At 32.6% G+C, this 18,497-nt stretch overlaps 2 protein-coding genes across 3 annotated transcripts; one reads left to right on the forward strand and one right to left on the reverse strand.

Annotated features, from left to right (window-relative positions):
- Positions 1–2,031: 2,031 nt before the first annotated feature.
- On the forward strand, positions 2,032–6,479 carry LOC118043792 (uncharacterized). Of its 2 annotated transcripts, none has more exons than XM_073409854.1 (9): positions 2,032–2,355; positions 2,836–2,919; positions 3,179–3,213; positions 3,353–3,464; positions 4,846–4,928; positions 5,216–5,321; positions 5,594–5,721; positions 5,805–5,950; positions 6,097–6,479. In XM_073409854.1, the coding sequence occupies exons 1-9, from the start codon at positions 2,152–2,154 to the stop codon at positions 6,135–6,137; spliced, it is 939 nt and encodes a 312-aa protein (XP_073265955.1). In that variant the 5' UTR covers positions 2,032–2,151; the 3' UTR covers positions 6,138–6,479. The 2 variants fall into 2 exon arrangements, with proteins under 2 accessions (XP_073265955.1, XP_034907756.1); XM_035051865.2 differs by having other exon boundaries at positions 2,037–2,355; positions 5,805–5,865.
- Positions 6,480–11,751: 5,272 nt separating this feature from the next.
- Positions 11,752–15,137, reverse strand: LOC118043791 (glycerophosphodiester phosphodiesterase GDPDL6). The gene is made up of 9 exons (XM_035051863.2): positions 15,047–15,137; positions 14,658–14,954; positions 14,304–14,413; positions 13,621–14,122; positions 13,398–13,436; positions 13,023–13,304; positions 12,786–12,928; positions 12,197–12,680; positions 11,752–12,082 (listed from the first exon to the last, which is right to left on the reverse strand). The coding sequence occupies exons 1-9, from the start codon at positions 15,135–15,137 to the stop codon at positions 11,796–11,798; spliced, it is 2,235 nt and encodes a 744-aa protein (XP_034907754.1). The 3' UTR covers positions 11,752–11,795.
- Positions 15,138–18,497: the final 3,360 nt, after the last annotated feature.

The following is an 18,497-nucleotide window of genomic DNA, read 5'->3' on the forward strand; positions in this document are numbered from 1 at the left end:
TTTATTGGTAGAAAAGGTGTACCAACGTACAATATAATGGCAACATGTAGCTTTGACATGCAATTTACATTTGTTTGGGTTAGGTGGGAATGTAGTGCACACAATACAAGAATATTTCATGAGGCGATTGGAAATACAAATATACAATTTCCGAGGCCACCAGAAGGTATTCACCTGCAAAAAAATAGGGGTGTTGTTCAGCTATTCTTATTTTTTTTTTATATGAAATAGGAAATAACAGTGAAACAATAATTAATTTTATGAAGGGAAGTATTATCTCGTTGATTTGGGATATCCGAATGAGTACGGTTATTTGGGTCCATATAGAGGGGAGAGATATCATCTTCCAGAATTTTGTCGACGAGGACAACCGCGAAGTCGGGAGGAACTATTCAACTGAGTTCATTCATCCTTACAATGTGTAATCGAATGTACATTTGGAGTTTGGAAGAAAAGGTGGCGAATCCTGCAAAATATGCCTAAGTTTCCTTACAAATCACAGGTAAAAATTGTTGTCGCATCAATGGAGCTGCATAACTACATTCGGTGGAAGTTGGGCCAAGATGTTGCATTTAACGAGTTTGATAGCCATCCTAATTTTGTTCCTCCTGATACTTTTCCCGATGTCGTTCCACAATCACAACCACATAGGCACCAGAGGGCGTCGTGTATGGATTATATTCGTGATGATATTGCAAATAGTTTGATGGGTCAATAATGTTTATTTTGTAATAACAAATAACGATTTTATTTTTTGGCTGGTATTTTTTTTGACTACATGTTTTATTTCCTCTTAACATAAAGAATTATTTCATTTATGTTATTTTTGGTCATAATTTTAACCAAACATGTTTTTACCATAATAAAATCAAACCACACTTTTAACCAAACACACAAAATATATACACAAACCACATAAAAAGTGCTTTTTTCAAAATCACTTTTTTCCAACTACAACCACAACAATTAAAGCAAAACCAAACACTTTCTGCTAGAGTCCAATGAATATAAGATATGTGATTAAAATAATTTTACTGGAGAATTTTTAAGATTTTTTAATTTAATGCAAAATTTATTTATTTATTTTTTTCGCATAATTTATTCGAAAACTTAATTTTCTTCATTTAAATTTAATGAATTAAAACAGGTTTCTATAGTGAACTGGGAACAATGCCCATACCATCTAACTATATTTCTTTGGAATCTCTTTATGCTCTGTTTATTTGTTGGAATTTTTTTTTTTTTGAAAAGTGAATTCTGGAAAAGTAAATTCTGGAAAAGTGAATTATTTTCTGATGTTTAGTAGTGTAATGAAAAATAAGTTGGAAAACACTCTCCAGTATTTGATTATGTCATGAAAAATAAGCTGGAAAATAACTTATTAATGTTTTTTTTTTTTCAAGTTTATTAAAATAATGAGAAACAAATCTTACAAATTAAAAAGTTGAATGAGAATGAAATTGAAAAAAAAAATAATTTCATAAATTATCTCAAATAAAATAAATAATAATCAAAATAATAGAGATCAAATCTAAAAAATAAAAAAAATTAAAAGATGAAGAAATTAAAACATTAAGAATTAACATTTCATAAATTATTTCAAATAAAATAAGTAACAATAAAAAGAATAAGGACCAAATTTGATAAATAAAAAATTTCAATTAAAAAATGATAATAAAAAATTAGCTAACAATTATAAAAATGAGAACCAAGTTAGTATAAAAATTAAATTATAAGGGATGAAATTAAAAAATAAATATTCAAAACAAAATATATGTAATAATTAAAAATTTGATAATCAAATTTGATATAATCAATATAAAATATGATATTTTTAATTTTTTTCATAACTTTCAGAAATTTTTTTTTATCCAAAATAAAATAAAAATACTTTTCTAAAAATTAAGAAAAATTTTTCTTTAACTAGATAGTATTTTATATTTAACAATTTTTCATTCATCAACTTTTTTTTTTTTTTTAAGTAACAATTAGATACTGCAAAAGTTTGAAAAATGGTTTTAAAATGAACTTTCCGGGAAAAAACGCACCTTAATCATATCATGTACAAGTTTTAGATCTACGCAAGTAAACTGTGATCAACAAGAATTTATCAGCAGAAGAGAAGTGGGATTTAGAGAGATTTGTGTGAGAATGGAAAAGAAACGATCTTGGGCTTGTACTTTTGTTTTGCAAGTTTCTCTCTTTATTGCCTTCTACCTTCCTCTCAACTTGGATCAGCCTCAAACGTCCATTTATAATAGCAGAAAAGGCACTAGAACACCTCTTGATGTTTACTTTCTTAGTGTTAGAGGAGGATATAGACCCCTTAAACAACGAGCCCTTCTTCTCAAACAGGTCAATTTCTCTTCTTTTCTTCGTTAAACATTGAAGCACACTTCTTTATATTTTAGAATTTATCATAATAATTACCAATTCCTAATGTTACTAATGGAGGTTGGATTCTGTTCTTATTTCCCTCTTTTCACATGTTAAATGATTTTGGCTTCATGTTTGTGGCTTCATTATCCAAATTTCTTGAAATGAAATCATAGCTTCAACTTTTCTAGTTATTTTTCCTTATGGGCTTCTATGGCTTCTTTTACAATTTTCTCAGTTGTCTCGGTTGTGTTGGCATTTCGGGTTTGGTTCTGTTTGTGGTAAAGAGGTTTGGTGTGTATCCTTATTTGATGTCATAGGAAGTAGATGGTGTTTATGTTCTGAGTTTACGTTTAGTTAACTTTACTCAGGTTTAGTCAAATCAACGGAGGGTACTGTTTCTTTTTTATATTTCATACGCTGTACCTAGTTTGACTGGATATCCTGTTATTGATGAAGATGGAGAAGGTGGCTAACATGTACAAGGCAAGGTTTGTGGTGAACATTAGTGAGCTGGGAGAAGATGATCCACTCACCCAGAATGTAAGATCTCTTTCTTTTTCCTGTTTTTATCAATTTGTAATCTCTTTCCTTGGTCCACGAAACTTTCAATTATTGGAAGCCTTGATGTACACTTTTTCCTACTTGTCAAATGGATTTCTGGGGACACTTGGTTCATGATCATGTGAAAATCAAACTGTTATGCAAAAGCTTACTATGGACTCTTTATGATAGAATCAAGTATGATTGCATTTTCATTGAAATCAACAGGTAGCAACAATCCTACATGTATCTTTTGCAGGCAAGCAGGCTCTTCCCACCACAGAAAATCCCATGGTATTTACTCACGCAATTGGTACCCGTCTTCAGCAATGCAAATGTTTTTTTTCCTTGGATTGTGATAGATGATAACCATTTTTAATCCAGTTGCTTCAAATCACAGTTAAATGGTAATTATGAAAAGGAATGCTTGTAGGTATTCTACGAGAGTATCAAAAGGCAGGGAAGGTGGAAGCTTCCTGGAGCAGATCAACATAACTTGCGGGAAAACATTAACAGTTGTTGGTTTGGATACCGGGCTGTTACAGGTATAAACTTGCTTGTGAAATTCACTATTTGCATTTGCTTGTGACGTAAATGATGTATTATGTGTCTGCACTCTTCCTCGAGATTTATATCTGAGCTCCACAACATAAAGTTGCTAGTGTCAGTTGTTAAGGCCTTTGGGATGTGCATCTTTCTGATGCTTCTTGGTTGAACTTTCAATAGTTATGATTTGAAGTTATTGCATCTCCTCTTTAATCCCTCATCCAATTCTTTAAATGGATTAACTATTAACAATTATTGCATCTCCTCTTTAATCTACTCGTCTAATGTATCACAGTTTGCCTTCAGCAATGAGGTCCTTGGCAAGTTCGAGAGTGAAAATAGATCAAATCGAGCTGTGGATTATGGAGAGATATATTTTTGAAGTTGGATTTAAAGCACAAGTAGGAATATGGTTATCGATTTTACAGACTTAGCATGAAATTTGTCAGGGACACTTGCAATGCATTTTTCAGTTTTAGGGCACCACATTTCAACTGCTTTGGACCTGTTTGAGAGTGATGAAGGTTGCTTTTCAAAATACTTTTTGCTTGGAAACATATTAAAATAATATTTTATTTTTATTTTTTTAAAATTCATTTTTTACATTAGCATATCAAAACGATCCAAAAACATAAAAAAAAAATTAATTTAAAGCTAAAAAACAAATTCAAAAATTTCAAAAAACACGGTTAAATTGTAATACCAAACAATGTTATTTGTAACGAGTAGTTTTGTCGGTTGGTTAATTGATCACATTTTATTCATGAAATGAGTTGGATTGATATTAGTCTGGTTACAACAAAATAATTCTCTTAGATCAAATAAGTACATTCAATCTAATAAGTACCTTGGGTTAGAATTGAGAAATTCTATGGCTCGACTCTTTAGTATTTTTTATTTATTACCCGTGTCTACTCTTTAGGTAGAATAACATCACCCATTTTTACTAAAAAACTGAAAGATATCTCATAAATGAAAGAAAAAAAGGAAGAAACAAATGTAGAAATAGAAACATCTCCCGAAACAACGAGGACTAAATGGGAACAAGAGGGATCCACCAAAGAAGAGAAGAAGATCCTTCTTCTTCCTTCTTTTCAGAAGAAAAGGAGAATCTTGACAAAATTGACGAAACGGAAGAGATCCGAGTGAATGGAAAGGAAAAAACAAAGGATGAATTTCATTTTCACTTTAAAGAGACATTCTATATACATTATCAGAACATACATTATGAGAACATTCACTTAGGTAATTTCTCTTCAATGAAAGTGCAGATATACATTTGATGTTTTTGGAAGAGTACCTTCGTAGATTCTTTATTCTTATTTTTCTTGTAGTATTTCCTTATCTCTTCCTGACATGTGCCTGTTTTGAAACTTCAAGGATTTCATGGGACCAACGAGTGGCTTTAAGAATGGTCAGTTAAACTGGCTGACAGAAACACTAGAAGCGACCACTAATAGCTGGTAAAATCAGTCTTCATCATTTTGTTTATTTATAGCTTATTTGGCCTTTGCAACTCAAGCACCAGCAGGCTGTGTAAAAGGGAACGCAATTTTGAAGATTTGGATGCTGTCCAAATTAGTTGGGTCATTTTAATATTCATGTTTAAAGCCTTAAGCTGTGATAACTCGTATTATGATTTCAAAAAGAACTGAAATTATTGTAATACACAAAAGGTTTTCAAACTGAACTGGGATCTGACTCCCTCACAATTCTAGCTCTTCTTATTTACTCTTTCACACTTGTGCAGGATCATAGTTTCTGGATATCACCCTGTGGTTATCTGTGACAAGGAGCGAGTGGAAGCAAAGCAAGTTTATGGGGCTTTACACAATATCTTTATGAAATATGGAGTGGTAAGAAGTGAATGTCTTCACATTCTGACATCTACGGGTGAATCTCCCATGTTTGTGGTTTTAAATTCTGGATCGCATCAATAGACAACGCTGCTAACACAAATTAAAAGTGCATCATATTAACTTTGATTTGTATGTATTTTCCTTGAGAACGAACTCACAGCAAACTAGATGAAGTTGAATATCAATGACTTTTGAATATAGTAAAATTTAATAACTTGCATGTGGCACATTTATGAAGGTAATTTGTGTTTCTTTCTTTTTCTCTCTAGAATGCGTACATTAGCAGGCAGGGTTGCAATTGTCATACCGTTCAAGATGGTGTGGCATACATAGGCATTGCAGACTCTATCGAGAATGAACCTTTGAATTCCTCAAATGGAAGATTGGCTCTTCGAAAGTGAGTACCTTGTTCTCCTTACATTACGTTCTACATGCATTCCACTCATGCAAGTTGAGCTTACGGTCTTCCATCTTTTTCAGCTTCCACAGAGATACGGTGAATGATTGGTTTCTTCTCCACAGAGTTGGCTCCCTCGAGATTGTATGTATTCCATCATTTTTGCAGAAGATTAGAGTTCATCTGGGAAGATTTGCTGGTCTTCAACAAATCCTAATGATATGCAGTGGTCTTCATTCTAACATGATAATATGCGCACTCCTCGTTCCTCTTAGATGCACCTTGTGAATCATAATGGACTAATTCGATACATTCTGAATATTGAAATATGCTCTCTTCCTCTGGAGGACGTCTGAACTTTTCATTTTTTTGCAGACAACCTATTTTGTAAGCTCAGCTGGGAAGATTGTGAATAAAGCTGTAATCAAACAGCGTGGAAAGGTGGCCATGTAAATTAAGAATTTAGAGGACCAAACTCCATCCATTATTGAAGCTTTGGTGCAGCTGCGTCCATATTGGCATTCCCTATATTAGCTTCCTACATTGAGAGGACGACGGGATTTCTATATACGATATTTTATCAACGTCTAAAGCACCAAAAATAGTGGTATCGATGAAGCTTTTTCTGATCATGTGAACATAGATTGTCAAGCAAAATGTTGAGATTTGACGTTGGATGTTTGGACAAGGACTTCCAACTTGAAAAAGTGATTAGATACATGATTATGGACTGCATATAAGCTTTGTTAAGGTCATAATGAACTTTGTCTTGATGTTAATCAATGCCTTTCCATAATCACCATATTTACTGAATATTTATCTTGTATATAATTTGAATAATAAGAAATTCAAAAAAATATTAACGACTCCCTGTTTTAAAGAGTATATATGGACGTGATCATTATTTTTAATGATTTAGCTAAAATTACCTAGTGGATTGTGTTGTATTGTCGGTCAACTATTTTATATATATATAAAAGATTGTATATGCATGCTATTCTGACGCATATTTGTATATAAAAAAATTTTAAGTGTAAATAAAAAAGTTTAGTAATGGCTGGAAAATCAGTACAGAAGGTTTTATTTATCTAAAAACTCATTTTCAATCTAATTTGACACAAAAACATCTAAAAAATACCTTAAATACCTTGATAAACATATATATAATCTCAAAAAATCATCCCAAAACCTAAAATAGAAAATATTCCCAAGCTCAAAGATGTTTTTCTAGACACTTTCAAGGTAAAAAAACTCATTATATATGCATGCTTTTCCGATGCATATAAATTTGTATATAAATATATCCATAATCTTAAAAAATCATCTCAAAATATATATATCCAAGATGTAGAAAACACTTTAAGCATCTTGATAAATATATCCATGATCTCAAAATCTAAAATAAAAAAATATTCCCAAGCTCAAAGATGTTTTTCTAGGCACTTTTAAGGTAAAAAAAAAATAAAAATTGTATATGCATGCTTTTCCGACGCATATTTGTATATAAAAAAATTATAAGTGTAAATTAAAAAGTTTAGTAGTGGTTGGAAAATCAGAGCTGAAGGTTTTTTTTACCTAAAAACTCATTTTCAATCTAATTTGACACAAAACACCTAGAAAATACCCTAAATACCTTGATAAATATATCCATGATTTCAAAAAATCATCCCAATTCCTAAAACAAAAAATATCCTCGAGCTCAAAGATGTTTTTCTAGGCACTTTCAAGGTAAAAAATAAAAAAAGAAGAAGCATTTATGCTTAACTCCCCTCATATAATAAAATCATTTGACATAAAGATTGATTGTTTTGGTGGCCGAAATCAACTCTAACGACACCTTTATCTTTCTATTGCCAGAATCCAATGATCCCTCTCTCTTCTCCTTCTAATCAAGGACTAAAAAATAACAAAACTAAACTTTATAGTACTACAATTGAATTAAAAAATATTAAGGGATTGAATATGTATAATTTGTAAAGTTTAGGGACTAACTCATACTTTTTGTGTGAACTTTGAAACAATCATTTATTTATGGCGTCTTTTCTACTTTGATTCATTGTCTTTCATTTTTATTCTTAGTTAACAACTCTAATTTAATTGTCCTTGAATTTGGTCTAAGAAGGGTATTGTAATCATGCAAAAAAAAAAAAAAAAATTGAAATTGAAAAAAAATAAAATAAAATTTTGAAGGATATGAATTCATAGTAAATTATGAGATGATTAACAATGTACATATATTCAATATTTTAGCCATTCTTTTATATTTTTATTAATTATTTTTTAGTTATTTTAGCTACAAAATAAAGAAATATGGAGGGGGGGTAGTTTTTACTGTCGCGCATGCAATGCATACTGATAACCGAGCCAAATCATATCTAACCACGGTTAAAATCCACAATAGATTTATCGAACTAGCCTCAAGTTTATTTTATTTTACGCGAGACGACATAGCTCATCAATGCCATGCAAGAGGAAGGGTAAGTAGGGGATGAAAAGAGACAAGAACAAATCTGCCGTAAAAGGAGAGAATGTGCAGCCAATGAGTAATCCCACAATGAGGTTTTGCTCTCAGAGAGATGGGCTGGTTTGCTTCAATGTCGTTACCTCCCTCTCTGAAAGACTGCGTAGCCGGTGATTTCACAATATCTTACCCAGCCAACCGCCATGTGCACGTGTGTATATGTCTATTAACATTTCTGCTGTCAATATTGATCATGATCCTTCCCCTCCTCCTCCTCCTCCTCCTCCTCCTCTTCTCCTATGAGGCGGTGGCGGTATTTTCCAGTTATAATCGGTTATTTTAAAGAAATTCTCCAATCATTTGGCAAGGCAAGTTAGGGTTTCTGTGTTAGATTAACTGTTTTGTCCGTTTTCACATTGAACCATCTTCGTTGCAACCATGGTTTTCGTGTTTCTTTTTATTTTTCTGATAAATAACGCGAGTGTGAGCCTCCGGAGAGGCACATCTAATAAATATGCTCTTATGACAACCAAGAAGAAAAACAAAGAAATCAATGCAATCTCTCTCTCTCTCGCTCTATGCATGTATGCATGAGGCAGTGATGGTGTTCGAAATGAAAACTCAGACGGAAAGGGAAATGCAATTTTTGGCAGGGTAACCTTACTAGGTCTGTGAAATGAAATGGGTGTTTTACAAGTCACTAGGAAGACGAAACATCATTGTTTCGCAGGCATAAATATCATTGTTGCAGCCATGGTTGTGTTTCCTTTCCGCGCTGACAAACTGCGAATCTGAGCCTCCAGTTCCCTCCCCTCCTCTAATGTTTTTAAACCCTTATCTGAATGTTATTCAACCACAGAGATTGCAACTGATTATTTCATCTGATAAATGTGATAATGGATTGTTGGATTGAACTTGAAATTGCCAGAATTCACAAATTGTTGTTATGGGACGTTGTGCACTCTCGTCATGACACTGCAAAATGGAACAATAAGTTCTTTCCTTTCCTCTTTGTGTTGCTGCTGCTTTGCTGATACCAATGAACCCTAGTTGCTAGGGCTTGGAGCCAAACATTCAAACCAGGAGAAAAGACCGAAGGAAACATCGGCGAACGAGTTCAAATTGGTGATAGGCTGTTCAATCTCAGTTTTAGTATTGAAACTAAAACATGGATGAATCAACCATTGATGTTACATTTCCAGAGAATGATGTCTGGCCTTCTCCTCGACGGGGAGACCGCGGACCACATTCAGGAACTGAGGCGGCTCAAATTAATCTCTACTTGCTGGTTATAACTTAAAGTTAATTAATCACAACCTGTGAGTGTTTATTTTACTTTATTATAATCAAATGGATTCAAATATTAAGTTAGTTAATCAAAATATGTTTACATGAACATCAACAAGAGGTTGAAATTATCAGGCAGCTCCCAATTCTTGCTTCTTCTTCTTCTTTAACGAAGTTATTGCAATCATGTATCCATTATTTTTACGTCAATCAATTAACTTAGATTGATTCATATTTTTTAAAAAATTATTATTTTTTTCAGTTTTTTTCTTTAACTTTGGGTTGTTAGATAATTAAGTTTTCTCGGTTTATTCAATTTACTTTCGACGATGTTATCTCAATATGATAATAACATTATAGATTTGATATACTAGCATGGATAGACTTGGATTGTTTTTTAACATTTCCTTCTCTATCTATTTTTTATGTTATTATCTTTGTATTTTTATTTATATTTATTAAAATTATACAAGGTTATTAAATCCATTCAAGTTTTTTTTTTTTTTTAACCAACGTTTAGCATTTTCATTGTTTTCCTTTGAAGCAGCCAGAATTCCTTTCCAAGTTCTTGTGCTCAGAAACTCCGACCCTGTACCTGGTTTTGTGTCTTTAAGTAATGCCGCTAAATAATCAAATAGACAGTTGAATTGAATTTTGAATGTTGTTAGAAAATTTGCTAAAAAGCATAAGCATATTTGAAATTTAGTACACTCATTTTTTATTAAAAATTTAATGTACATGTATTTAAGCATGTTATATATAATATGATTTAAACAAATTATAAATTAATAAAAAATTGATCTAAAATAATCTTGATCGATGAAATGCAAATACTCTAAAATAATTCTATCTCACTTAAAAAAACAAAAATTAAAATTTTCTTAATAATTATAAAATAAGAAGTTGAAAAGTTAAAATTGAATTCAAAGCACACCTAAGCTTAATTTTAGAGAAAAGAGATTCTAAGTAAAATAGACTTTAGACTTAAATTCACATACATGCATCTTGGCTGGTACTTCGTGTTGGGCCTGAGTTTGGGGTGTATTGTAAAATAATATTTTGGACTATAAAATATTATTTATTTGCCAACTAAAACTTGGACTTGAGCTAGATCCATGAAGAATTATTATTTATAACACACTATTTTGTCCAATCTATAAAATATTAATAGTCTCTTCCAAAAGCTTTTTTTTTTTTTTGAAAATCTGAATAAATTTCTCAACTCAAAAATTAAGATTTACGACCATTATGTTCATATTTAATTCTTAATTTATGGTGGCTAATCAGATATTGACAATGAAGGAAATTAATTCTATTTATTACTAAAATTAATTTTTCAACTTTTTAACTTTCAAATCCACTGTAAAAAGGGGTGAAGAAAGAGCATCACTCATGTTTTTTTCTAGATTTTTACTCTCTCTTCCTCTCCTCATTTGAATATTTTCCTTCTCTTTTTATACTTTGTTTTTCTCTCTCAAATGTAGAGCTTAGGTTTACTTTGTTGAAAGATAATTGAATCATTTTATTTTGGTTTAAAAACCTTATATAAAAGTATTTTTAAACTAAGGTGGTGCTGGTGAAATATTGGGAAACTTATAATAAACATCCCTGTTGCATTAAAAAAAAAAAAAGCAATAAAATTTCAAGGATAAATGGTTCATCTTTAACAACAACAAAAAAAATTTAATTGCTTTAAAGTACTTCAATAAATAAATACTCTTCTTTGTTTTAATTTAAATATTAATATTTTTATTATTAATAAGCATACTAAGACTTTGAGTTGATATATCAATTGTAAGTTTTAATATATGTTTAGTATGCATAGTAGATTTTTATTATTATAACCGTATTAAAATTATTTTTTTCATGAATTTTTATTTTGCATGCTTTTAGATTTAAACTTGTTTGAACTCTATGTTGAATATCTTTTATGTTTTAAATGCAGTATAAACTAAATATCATTTCTTGCCTGGTAATTCTATACATTTACAATCAAACAAATGAGAATAAAAAATAAAGAAAAAGGAAGTGTCTTCTCTCGAAGAAATCCAAATGATAATGAACTTGCTAAATCTCGTTTCTATGAGGTTTGAAACTTGGACATGGATGATGAGAAACGATTTACATTGCATAGTTTATGTTTCTGTTTAGCTGCCTTGCCAATTGAGAGATTGAAGGTCAAAACGTGCACGGCACCTGTAGGCCATCCAACTTGTGTTTTGCGAGTTATAATGCAAACTCGTACACAGATTTGATCAAGTTGCTAGGAGACAGGTAAAAAGAAAAGGTTAAGAATCAGTCACAATCCTTGCCATGTTAACTAATTTCACATCAAAGACAGCGAACTAAACACCACGATTGCTACTAAAGAAAGGCCCACGTTAGCAATGTTTGCTAGGGCACTTGAACGAGGAGAAGTTGTAGGAGGTGGGGAGGCAGGTTTGGTCACTGCAGGGAGTGGTGGGTCGACAATATCTGCAACATCCAAGGCTGGTGTTGGGGAACTTGCTGGGGGCTGTGTTTCTTCTGGAACTGTCTTCAGCAGACTACCAGCTTCAGCTGGAATGATGCTGTATGAGCTCTCGGGCATGGAATCAGAAGAACATGGATTTCCTGCAAGGAATCAATGTAATATGTTAGTGTACAAACTTGTGAACTGAAGACTAGGGCATTATTGCTCATTAGTAAGAAATAGCGAAAGAATTTATGGTTTTGGCGATTCTATACTTAAATATCTGCTTGCAGTTGCTGGGTACTCGGTTATGATTCCATCAACGCCAATCCCAGAAGTGTAAGTTGCAATCTCTATTGTAGGATCCGCAAAGTAATCAAATGCAAGGGTAACAAATTCATTCCTTAGAACTGTGACATATACTGAGATATTCGCAGCATGCATTTCATTTACGACTTTGGTTGTTGCTGTAGTGAAGCCATCAATGGTGGGCACGATGGAGAATCTTGGCAGAGTTACTGCATCTGCATATTTTTTTATCTCGCCCACTGGTGTCTTGGGTGCATCACTGATTTCATCTTTAAGATATAGTACTCTACTGTATGCTGGGACATTCTGAAACTTGGACAATACTGAAGTGTCGTCTGATTGGATCAGGACTTTTTGAGTGGATTGCTTGTCAAATGTGGCATTGCTCAAGGCAGTGTTAACAGCAGATACTATGTCAAGACCCTTCTGTGATGCTAGGTAAGCGGCATTCTGAAGACCAGTGATGTGTGTTAGAAACTTGTTTTGTGGATGTTTTTGAATATGAAGCTAACACTGCTAGAACACAGTTAAGATTTATGAAAGAGAAAGGCTCACCTCTATGTTGATTAAAATCCCGGTAACCGCCTTTACTTTAGCCAATTCTAGAAATTCAGCAAGAGTTAAAAATTTACCCTTGTTCTTGTTTGCAGGGTTTCTTGGCAAGCCACCCTTATTCTCAAAGGGACTTGTCAATTGAGCTGGAATATGAAACTTTTACAGTCAGGGACTTCAGAAGATTACTTGAAGAAAACTGTTAGCAAATTTATGGAGGGTAGAAGAAAGAAAGTTTACGTTGCAAGGTTTGAATATCGCTCCATGAAAGGTCAAACGAAAAAATTCCAGAAGACTGTTGAATTTCAGGGATAGTGGTAGAAAGAGACATGAAGGTAGCTGCAGCAGTTGTATCTCTGGTAACATCCACCGAGTCCAAGCAGAAGGCCACTCCATCCTTTGACATTTGAACAGAGCAATCTATTATGTCAGCTCCATCTTCTAATCCTTGCTGATAAGCAAGATCGGTGCTCCCAGCATGAACTCCACTTGCTCCATTGTGAGTTATGATCAAAGCTTGTCCTGCATATACATTTTTTGTGCATCATTAACCAGTCGCTCTGCTATCTATTTTGCTCTTGTACAGTGTGCGTAGAATATGAAAATAGCACGTACCTTTTGTAGGTTTGATATCAGGGTACTGAGCAAAACATGCTGCATAAGAAAAATAAAATTTGGAGGGTTAGGTCAGGTTGTATTCCATGCACGTTTATCTTGAAAGTAAATTAAGATGCTTCCTAAAAAACCAAGACCTAGATGGCAAAATCCTTTCTTTTAATGTTGTTTTTATCGGGGAGAAAATGAAAAGCGGAGAAGGTATGAGAATGTATAGACTCACCAACAGCTTCTGATGCTGTAGGAGGAAAATCTGTAATCAACCCATCAACAGAAAACTGAGAATTATCGATGAATTGCAGATACTCGGCTGATGGATCATAACTATAATTATAACTTGTAGTGAAGTCGTTCGCGAAGCCAGAAGCATATACTTCAAGATCCAGTTTATGAGCATCATTTACTAGACTAGTGGGAGCATCGAGATAATTAGCCGTATTAACAGGCCATATGTAATCTTTTGGGACAACAATCCCGGAAGCGAATTTCTTGATCGTGGCAAGATTTCCCAATATTGAACCATAAGTTTGATTGCTTGTGGGTTCAGTTGTCTTTTTGTCCAGGAACACAAAGATGAGCTTGGTCTTAGCCTTGTTCACCAATCCACTCATTCTCTTTAAGAAACCAATCTCAGGAGAAGAAATGTAATTTACACCCTGCAGTCTCGTTGCCTTTTGAATGTAATTTGTGACACTCAGTTTGTTTTCCGTATAGAACGCATCGTACTGCAAACCAAGAGCATATAGAAGGCAAAGGTATTAATTAGTACTGCACATTCTAAAATGTTAACTAGGAATTAGATGCATGTAGATTTCTGGGCGTGACACTCGGTGACACTGTAGATCTTGAAATGAGAATTCAAACAACGTTGTTATCAGAGACATCCACAGAAAGAGAGATGGACACCTGAACATTCAGCCAAAATGCTGGGGGATTGGAATTTCTGACGTCATCAACGGTAGACATGGGCAGCATCCCGTCGAATGCACTCGGCCGAGAGAATATATTTTGCACCACTGCATACGAGCCAACGCCGACGAGGAATTTTAGTCATTTTAAGGCAGAGAGTAATTTGCAGAAGCTTATATACCCTTTCCATGCATGCCATGGATTCTTTCTTATGCACAATCTTATTCTTTCTTATATGCCTATTTACCATTCCTACCTTTTCTTGTAAGACATGGTATCTGGACTTCAACAAGATTACGAGAACACAAGAATATCTCTATATAAAACAAAGATTTAGTTTCCGAGACTTACAAGATACATTGGCAAGGAGCTGATCAGCTGTAAAATCTAATGCGAACCACCCAGTAAGATCCTGCCCATTTACCTTGTAGGTTTTTGATCCCTTTTCAAATAGCATTGCTATATTTGTTGTGTTGTCAAGCCTGATGTCTCCCTGGCAAATCCCAACCCCATCTTTTGTTAGCTGTAAATTGCAGAGCACAACCACATCATGGACGCTTGTCCCCAGCGCCATTTGATTTGCAAAGTCACTGGATTCAGGGAAAAGCCCCGAGAACCCTCCGCGGGCTATAACAGAAGGTCGCTGGCCTGCATACACGATGCACAATTGTGTTGTCTTATATCATACAGGTTCCAGTTGGTTTCTAAAATATATGCAAAAAAAAAAAAAATGCAGCTACCATTTAGTGTTAGCCATTTCTTGGAAGCAGATTCTGAATTCGCCAATGTTGCATGGATAACCAAGGAAAGTAAAAGCAGATACTTGATCATTGTCTTCCAATCCCGTTAGAATAAGGGTCAAATAAATTCAACGGGCCAAGGCTAATAAAACTTGAAAAGAGAAGGAACTTGCTTAGAATCTTTCAGAGATTATGCTTAGAACACGAGAAACGTTAACTAGTTCCCTTGCAAGTTCCAGATAAGAATGAAGCTCTTCAAGGGAATGGAATGGAGAACTCAAAAAGAACAGGGAAAAAGAAGAGAGGAATTAGTATGACAATTAAAGTAATGACAAGGATTCAATGTTCTTTTTTTAGTTTTGCTAAATTAACTCCAACGCGTTTTTATCGCATTAATGGCTGGTGTGAACAGTTTTGCTGCCTTGTTATAATGGTTTTATTCATGAACTTGAGGGTTATTTACTATTTTTGATTCCTAGTTTTTAGTTTTTAACCCTTTTGCTGTTGGTTTATATCTCTCTTTCGCGGCATTGATGACAGCTAAAAACTTGAAGACTTGACTGTTTTTTGAGACCCTTTCTGATTTAATGTGTTTATCTCAAGGGCTTGCTCTGTCTTCCGTTGAAATTCACAAGTTTGATTGGGACGAGGATCACATAAAACTCCCACAAAAAATGTTATTTTCAGTATTTAAGTTTGATGGCATAAAAGGAACGAAGTCTTGAAGATTGTTTTGTGTGTGTTTATAGAGACATTAATTGAGGATAATTGCATGGGATTGCTTGGAAGAAAATGCAATAGAGCATTGGACCACGTAACGTGTTCTGGCCCCAAAGGATGTGATCTACGTTTGAGCCTTCAATGCTTGAATGATCTTTATGATTCATTGGGCTTTGGGTTTGTGTGTCTTATTGTTCTTGCCTTGTCTTAGACTTGGATAAGTTTTCGAGGGTTGAGTTAGATTTATTTTAATAAAAAAAAATATTAAAATAATGCTAATATTTTTCAAGAAACATGGAAAATATAATATCTAGATTATTGATTTAATTTGTTTCAATAGATTTAGTAATAATTAATTATATTCAATTTAAAAAAAAATTCATAACAAATCTATTATCGCTCCATTACAAACATCGCTCAACCACCTAAAATAATTTATCGAAACATTTCAAATGTTATTATAAAATATTCTATGTCAATATTAAAAGAAGCAACAAGCACGACTAGAGCAACGAACTAGAAAGCAAACTAATTAAAATATCATGAAATGAGTATCTCATATTTATATTTAATAATTTTATTTAATTAAAAAATATATTTTTTAAAAAAAATAAAAGCCAAATTAAACAGACATTAACAATAAAAAAAAAAATGAGATAACAAAATCCCTTTGTTATACATTAAAGAATTACCAGGCATACATACAATTTTATTATTGACAACATGCATTAGAAATTGACGAGTTGGAAGGCGAATAATTTATCGCTAGCAGGTGGAATTACTTTATGCAGATCAGTGCTTGCAAAAATTAATTCCTTTATATCCGTTGCAAGCTGCACAGCTCCATATATTAATTTGCAGCAAGATTGAAAGAATTTGCAGAGGATTTATTTGGGCTGATGGTGAAGGAAGGCGAGGCAGACACCTTATCAAATGGAAGGCAATTTGCAAGCCAGGGGAGGAAGGAGGGCTAGGCATCCGTGATGAACAAAGCATTTACCATGAAATTGGTATGAGGTTTGCTTCAAAAAGCTGACAGTCTGTGGATTCCAGTTCTGCAAATAAATTGTTTAATGCCTCACAACCTAGTAATTTATCAATTTAAGTTTTAACATATAGTTTTTCACACTATATATTGCAATTTCAATTTCCCATATTAAATCAACATGACCTACTAACCGATTTATTCATGTTAAAACAACAAGTTTGTATCAAGTACTCAACTTTTATAATTCAAGTATGATTAGCTACCCTAAGTATACTTTCAATTAATGAACTCATTTATCCAGAACCAATTTTTGTATAATTCTAGCATCGCTTGATGTTAGTTATCATGTAATTTTACCGATTCGTTATTAACTCTACAACTATACATATGACCGACCACCGTAAAAATAGAATTCCTAAAATTGGATTTTCAATTTGTTTTAATTGGCTTTCGATAAGTTATATACATTTAGTTTCTTTATTACTAATATATCATTACAACACATAAAATTCCTAGGTTTTAAATCAATGCACCACTTCCCCTATGAAAATTCTAATTCCATATAATCCTAACAATTAGGAAGAATTCAATTACACCACAAACATAACCTAAATCCTAAGTATTTTATTTCACATGAATCATAATTATTATTCTAACTCATTTCCATCATATTAATTTAGTTTAGACATCATAATATCATTAAGACCTCTCAAATCACATAATTTATCAAATTTCTACATTTTCATCATTCCAAACATGTAAAAATATTAACTAAACTTGTATTACTCATTACTAAACTTGTAAAAATTAGTAATCCTCATTAAAACATTCAAAACAAATCTTAAACATTTTTAAACATAATTAGAACATCACAAGCAAACCAACTTGGTTAAATTTTCAAATTGCTATAAACTAACTATTTAGCCCATTCAAATGAAACTCATAATTAATCATAATCTTCATAATTTATTTCTTAAGCATGCTAATTTCTATATCAAAAATACCAAATCACCACACACAATCCAATTCAATAATTTATCATATAATTTAAATAGATCTCTTAACATCCATACATGTAACTCATACTCTCAAACAAAGCTCTACTTTAATAACAATATCTTAAGCTTTCAAATTAATTCCTAAACATCCGATATAACATGAAATGATATTCATCATTTTTTTCTTAACACATCTTCATCATGTAAATCACATAATGCAAATTAAAACTCTTTTCTATGCATAATTTACTCATACTTACAAATTTAATAACAATACACTACCACAAATTTAACCTAATTTTTCCTTCCTCCCAAAAGTTTTTATATGGCTGGCCCTAGAGGTGTTGATCATCTATTGATTAAGTTCAATTTCTTTCATGATTTCATCTTAGTTACCATACATTCCATGTTCTTTAAGTCAATTGTTTTGACAAAATACTCTTTTCATCAAACTTAAATAGAAAAACCCTAGAATTTATGAACTTGGGGTTTCTAATTTTCATGAAACTAATTCAATTCAAGTTATTAACATGCATTCTTTACACCCAACAACTATAATAAACAATCCAATTTATATTTCAACACACAAGTATCATAAACCTTTAGAATTTTGGATTTGGGGATTTTCTCCTCTTTCCCCAAACAAGATAAAATGAACATTAAAGAGAGAGAAAATCTTTTTTCTTATTCTCCATCAATTTAAAATTTCTCTCTCTAAGTTCTAAACCTTCATTGTTCTTCCTAA

This window comes from Populus alba, chromosome 6, assembly GCF_005239225.2.
Source record: "Populus alba chromosome 6, ASM523922v2, whole genome shotgun sequence".
NCBI lineage: Eukaryota > Viridiplantae > Streptophyta > Magnoliopsida > Malpighiales > Salicaceae > Populus > Populus alba.